This window comes from Prunus dulcis, unplaced genomic scaffold (assembly GCF_902201215.1).
Source record: "Prunus dulcis unplaced genomic scaffold, ALMONDv2, whole genome shotgun sequence".
NCBI lineage: Eukaryota > Viridiplantae > Streptophyta > Magnoliopsida > Rosales > Rosaceae > Prunus > Prunus dulcis.
Window position 1 is genome coordinate 1 of NW_023010107.1, and position 7,005 is coordinate 7,005.

The 7,005-nt window shown below is 37.7% G+C and overlaps 1 protein-coding gene across 1 annotated transcript; it reads right to left on the reverse strand.

Annotated features, from left to right (window-relative positions):
* Window positions 1-999: 999 nt before the first annotated feature.
* LOC117612903 (la-related protein 1A-like) lies at window positions 1,000-6,585 on the reverse strand (the record flags this gene model as incomplete). The annotated part of the gene is made up of 7 exons (XM_034341541.1): window positions 5,976-6,585; window positions 4,455-4,983; window positions 4,011-4,182; window positions 3,416-3,506; window positions 3,180-3,251; window positions 2,160-2,704; window positions 1,000-1,081 (listed from the first exon to the last, which is right to left on the reverse strand). Coding segments are annotated over exons 1-7 (1,722 nt in total), but the record flags the coding sequence as incomplete, so codon positions are not given.
* Window positions 6,586-7,005: the final 420 nt, after the last annotated feature.

Below are 7,005 nucleotides of genomic sequence, written 5' to 3' on the forward strand. Positions count from 1 at the left end.
AAAATTATCAAAATGCTAAAGACATTAAATTAAAATCCCATGCATGAAACAAACGTAAAAGGACCTCACATTCAAAAGACATAAGTTCAAGAAGAAACATCTCTTTTTTATGAGATGAGGCAGTTGTTGCATGATTCATTGGTAGACAAGCAGATTAACACTTTTGATATGACAAAGATGCCTTCACAGCATATAGAAAACATACATGCTCTAAATCGCTATTTAGGCATCAAAGGAGTTGCGAAACTAGACAAGTTAGTTGCAATATGAAAGTGAAACTGACTGGGATAAGTTTGTTTATTTTTTGGGAAGAATATCCTGATGTTACCCCTGACACATCACCCTTTTCGTCTTACCATACTACAATCTTAAGCACCGGATATACGTCTGATGAGGTTGTATTTGCATCAACAGAAAACAGATATCAAATAATACATCCAATAACTCAGGGGGCTCGCATTCCTATGTGCAATACTAATATTACTTGTTATGCTTCTTGAGAACATTATACAGAGTTTACGTCTGTTAGATAGAGCATCCAACAAACTTATTGGCTAAGTAGAGAGGCCCAAGACTTTTTATTTATCTATTCGATAAAAAACATAATTTCATTGGCAAGGAACAGAGCAACACAGAGGACAAGTTATCCACTAGACTAGCTAGAAAACGCTAGCTAAATACAACTAAGACTGCAAAACATAGCTAAGCAACAGGACCTTATACATTGTAATACAAGGCTTAACTTTATCAATGCCACATACTCTCAACACACGCCCTCATGTGTGGTGTAACTGGAGCCAAACACATGGACTGGACAACTCATGTTGTGTCACATGGAGTGCGTGTGGCCATTGGGCTTGACACGTGAGAATACCATGTTAGACTTTGTTGGTTTACCACTATTTGCAAGAGCTTAAGCATGAAATATTTAGATTTACTTACAATATGATAAGAGTAATCAGCTTTTTCAAATATACATTCTGTTACTTAATGGCATACCTGAGTGACAATTACAAGTCTCTGGACATCCTGATCATTGACTACAATCTCATCATCTTCATCATCAATCCTTTGGACACCACTGTCATATGAAGAACACATACAATTAGAGGCCGAGCGAGCAGACACTACAACAACGAAGCAGATAGTAAGCTTGCATACCAAATTGCATGAACATAGTATTGTAATTCTATCGAAGCAAGAATGCTTGGCCAGGATAAGCCAAAAATTTTAGGCTCCAAGTTCCAATTACATTAAATTGAATGGCACCAGTACAATTCAATCACCAGTTTTTAGTGCACAAACAAACAAAATGTATCCTGGAAGCATACTTTCATCAATAAAGAAATACGAAAAAAGAAAAAAGAAAAAGAAAGAATAAAAGACTGCAGAAAAGAAGAAGAAATAAACGAGAGCAATAAATGTCCACGTGCAGAGAGTCACATAATTACAGGTCACAAGGTTTCCAACACAAAAGTCTTCAGATGATAAACAAGAAATTAAAAAAATTTAATTCTCCAGGACATGGTGATTGCTGAGAAACAACATTAAAAGAACGTCACTCCAAGCACACCCCACTCCCCAAAAAACTGATGAAAAAATAAATAGTAATTCAGGAACGTAAAAACCAGCAGTTGGAAATTTTAAGCTTCTTAGTAAATCCTAATTGCATATTAAAATATAATATACAAAGAGGGATTAAAAGATTGTCCTCTAGACAAAGATATCTCTTCTGGAAAAAGGTAAGTTACAATTACCAGATATAGATACAGAACCAAGTCTTAGCGAACATTAGTACACTTGCGGAGACACTTTATCTATCTTTCCCAGAACTAACCAACAAATTTCAAATAATTCGTAATAAGCCCAAGTCTATTCATTGTCACACCAACCATTTAGGAATGTGAGATTCGTATCTAAGTAATTTGAGTAGGCCAGATTACAAAAATGTTGTTGGTGCCTTTGTTATTTTCTTAAAAACCAAGTACACCTCACAATCCATTGGGGGCTAGCCCTACAGTACTTATGGTTCTCACATTTAACTAAACTCACCTGTTGCACCCTGGGGTCCCCACCTGTGGCCCCATAGAACGACATTGTACATAAAGCATATCAATCAAATACACCAAAAAAAAAAAAAAAAAAAAAAAATTGAATACCTTCTTCTAACAGGAGAAAGATCATCCTTCTTTATTATTTTCTGCTCAAGCTCTAGCTCTTCATCCAGCATAAATGTGTTTGCAAAATCACTAGACAGGTCACCAACATTCTTCATATCCATATCTGACGGCATGCCTTCCACCCCATCATCATCGAGTCTTACACTTTCAATTCCCTCTGAGTGGTCTAGGCAGTCTGAGTAATGATTCATTTTGACAATTGAGGAATTGCAATTTGATTTAGAAGTCAACTTTCCACTTAAACCACCATTATAATCTTGTGATCCTCCATCAACCCGAACACCATCAGTGCTATGTTTGGTGTTTGATGGCATGCACAACATCAAAGTTTTTTCATCTGATGAAAGTTCAGCTTTTTCTTCGGAAGTGTTCCTTCTATCATTGCTGGAATCACTATTCTCAGGAGCATTGATAGACCTATCTTGATGTTGAACCAGGGAAGTTTGCGGTTTGGATGTTAACACAGAGTCTGCAGAGGCTGCGGTCCACTTTGACCATTCATCACGTCTCCGTATCTTGTTAGCCTTATCACAGAAAAGAAGCAAAGCATTTTAAAAACATCCATAACTTGTCAGAATATCTCTCAACTTCTCTGAATCCAACATCTTTCGTAATTTGTGTAGGCCACCAAAAGTACAAAGGCACCTCAACACAGGTAATTACATAAATGTTCCATTAACCTCAGATTATGACATTATGAAGGAAAATTTTCCATTTTTCATTACGGTGGCCTTCACTTCCAAAATGACATGAACCCCCAAACTTAGAAAGGAAAGATCTTTCTTTAAAAAAATGAAGAAAAAAATAAAAAAATAAAGTTAAATAAAACAAATGAGAGAGACAGGAAAAATCCATTGTCTGCAAACAATAGACCACAACAATAGATTGTCATTCCAGATTCACCATAAAAAATATTGTCTGGCTTTGCTGTACCATTGAGCATACAGTACAAGACAAGAAGACATAAAAATCAGGATAAGTGCTAGAAAGAAGATTAACCTGCACTTCTACAGTAGCTGAACCCAGCAGTGAATCAATGATAAACGTTATGTCTGTACACATTTTTTTAACCTGTAACACAAAATATAAAAAATTAGCTTATTTACATTATTGCAAGCTACAAAACAGGAGGGCATATATTATCTAATCTAATATATCACACAGCAAAACATCGGTAAAATTGATCAGCACATATTACTTAGCTTCTACATATGCACTATGGTACCAAAACATACCCTTTTAAAGTCTGCAATCGTGGTTATTGGAACCCATCCTTCGTCATCCATCAATGAAATTAGGTAATGGTCATTCTTTAGATTTTCATCACTGCCAAAAGGAGATTAATAGAGTCAATTAATAATAAAAGCAACAACTGTAACATCTGTCTATACTATAAGAGCACACTCCTTGTCTTCTGTGGTGTGCAGAAAGTCTGCAGATAACAGATAATTGCAATAAGTCAGTTAAAATCTGGGATACTTTTGTCTTTACATACAACCCCACTGTTTCTCTCACATCCTTATATTTCTCTTCCTCCAATAACTTCAACAAGCGCATGTGCTTACTTTTCTAGTATAAACAAATTCATTGCTTTTCATTGTAATAATGTATATTTTAAGAACTTCTCCAGGTCTAGGTCCATTGAATAGTCCCAACTTTTCAGAGAAGCTTCTTATGAGATCCAACTTTTTAGAGGGTCGAGAATGTGATTATACCACTCGTTGAAATCCAGATCTATTCACTTCTTGCTTTTTGAATTTATACTGCTCATTATAGAGAGTTGAAAATGTGCTTCACTGTGGAAAAGCTTGACTTTCATAAGCAACTTACCTGAAATAATACTCTATTTGTTTAATAATATTGTCCCTCAATGAGAATGTATGTGTTTCTGAGGGTAGTAATGGAGCCCCTGGATTTAAAGGATGTGGCATAAAGCGCGGAGGATGAGGTCCTCTAATTGCACCAGGTGGTGGAACTGGAAGATAGCATATGGGTGCAGGACCTGTGTAATTGATATAAACACGAATAAAACATAAGGTAATAAACAAAAAGTAAAAGATCAGCAGCAGTTGAGTGTTAGGAGATTCAATGAGCACATTGATTTCTCCATTTTTCCAATTAAGTAAATTCAAGTATACTGGTGACACTGGAAATAGTCAGATACCAAGGGGAAAATGGAAAATTTGTTAAAAATAATACACATAATTGAAAACAAAATAAGACATTGAAAACAAAATAAGACAGCACAGCACAGCACTGGCATGCTATAATTACCAGGAATGCTTGGGCCGACCATGAATCCTGGAGCTGGACCAAAAAAATGAGGTCTTAAGAAAGGCCTAGGTCCAACACCCTGTTGCACAGGAATGTTCTCTCTGGGGTTAAATGGTCGTTGATGATTCCAAGTATGATTCCAATGGCCACCAGGTTCTGGCAAATTGGGTCTTCTAGTAGAAAAATTGGCACTATAAGCATTTGGATTCCCTCGTGGTTGAGGCTGAACTGGTTGCACAAAAGCTTGCACTGGGGTCTCACATCCAGATTTTGCAATATGATTTTCAACACTTGGAATGGGTCCAGGGTATGGCTGGTAAGCATACCCAGAAGCAGCAATGTGTGGATGCTGTACCATAGTATGAAAAACAGGAGGAAGCGGTGGTTGATGGTAAGGTAAGGGTACTGGAAAAGGAGGTGCAGCATTTGGGTTGCGCCTAGGGCCTTTTTGGTGATGTTGTGATGATGAATGCTTGTGTAAAGCATTAGAATTTCCAGACCCATTTGACTTCTGCTGCATGACAAATCCCTGGATGACCAATCAAAACATTTAAAAGCAAATACAGTTAATGACCAGATGAATTAAAGTAGCATGTATCTTTTTGTTTTTGAACTATTGCTCATTTTTAATAGGAATGAAATAAATTAATAAAATAACAATGTTAATGAACAGGTGGCAGGCCCTAACACTTGAAATTCTAAGTAACCAATCCAATGTTAAGTGTATCTCTCAAAGCACTAGTGCCAGACACATCAGGTAACCAGGAATGGCAGGAGGGGGGAGAACAAGAAATCGAAGATTAGCGAGCCACTTTGGTAATGAATCTCTAAAAAATTTCTGTTCTAGTCCTTCAAGACAATGCAAAATCTGTATTTAGCAGGCCATTTAGAAGAACTCTTTTCAAGTAAATTCCAGTAAGTGCCCAAATATTCAGATACATGGACTGAGTATGTAACAGTTAAATTCTGGGTTATCCTAGTACAATATTAACTTTTGAAGGGTTGCCAAATATTTTTTTGAAAAAAAGTGAAAAACATTTGCTTTGATTGTAATTTTGGTTTCGATTTTATTAAGCTCTCTAGTTATTAATCTTTTATTTGAAGTTATATTATACTCTGAGGTGTTTTCTTCAAAAAATACAATATTTAGGACATCTATAAAGACATGAATATGCGAATTTAATTTTCTTTAAATAATTTTTGCCAAACAAAAATGATAATTTAATTAATTACACAAATCTATTCTCCTAAGAAAAAATAAATAAATTATGCAAATAAAAATGACCATTTTCTAAGGTTTCAACGCAGAGATAAAACATTACTGAATTAGCCGTGCATATTCCATAGTTTTAAACTTTTCCAACATGTAGCAAACAGGTATGGCTTATTTTGTAGTTCTGCAGCCAAACAATAGCTCTCTCTTATCTTCATGGAAGCTGTCCCATGGAAAACCACTTATGGAAACAGACGGACCCTAAAAAAGATTCCAAGAAATCAAATGTTCAGCAATTGACAATTTACCTGAGGAGGCAAAGGAGACGGCTCTGCGGCTGGCGGCTTCGCCGCAGCATCTGAATTTTTGGGCCTGTGGGCGTCGGCCAGAGCAGGCCAGGACTCAGCCCCCATGACGGGAGCATCCTCGGTCGCCTTGGCGTCGACCGTGACCGGAGTCTTCCATGGGGACTTGGGCCCACCTCCATTGACATTGAGGTCCCTCTGGTCATCCCCAGCCTCATTCTCAGCCATCACCATCACTCCTCCGATCTCACCAAAACCAAAATTCCTTTTCTCTCCTTTTCCTTTGCTCAACGAAGAGAACAGAGGCAGTGGCAGTGGCAGTGGCAGTGGCAGTGACAGTGGCAGTGGCAGTGACACTGTTAAAGTGGTAAAATTGGGGGGAGGAGCGTGGAACGGAGTATCAAGATCTTCGTGGGCTGGTGGAGCAAGCTGCGATCAGAGCAAAACGCGCGCCTTGTAGTGTTTCATCTTGTCATGGGTTTGGTGGGCGCTAGGGTTTTAAGGAGAGTGACAAAGAGAGAGCGAGAGCGAGAGAGACAGAGAGAGAGAGAGAGAGTTTCTGTAAGAGAGGAGAGAGAGATTGACAGTTGCGGTTGCGGACGCCAACAAAGTGCGCGAGCTGTTGAAAAGCGTGTGTAGGTTTTTTTGGGTCCTTTTTATAGGACGATCTACTGACGCTGAGTCAATAGGGCGACTGACGCTGAGTCAATAGGGCGTTTGTCTATTGATAGACTACTGTTTGGCTACTTCCACACTATTACAGTTCTTCTCAACCTTTTATTTGGAAATTTATGCGGTTGTGGAAGCAGTCCAAAATGTGTCTGCTAAAGAAAGAGTGTTAGGACCAATATTTGGTATATTGGCAATTTCTTATTACAAAAATATAGAGTTGGTATTTGAGTGTAACTTATAGTTTTCTAGTAACATTCTGCTATCCTAGATCAGTGTGGCTCAGAGACAATGCCAAGGTATGTTTTGCTTCCATGCATTCATATTTTCATATTTGCTTGATCATCAAAAGTGGCTGTCAAAT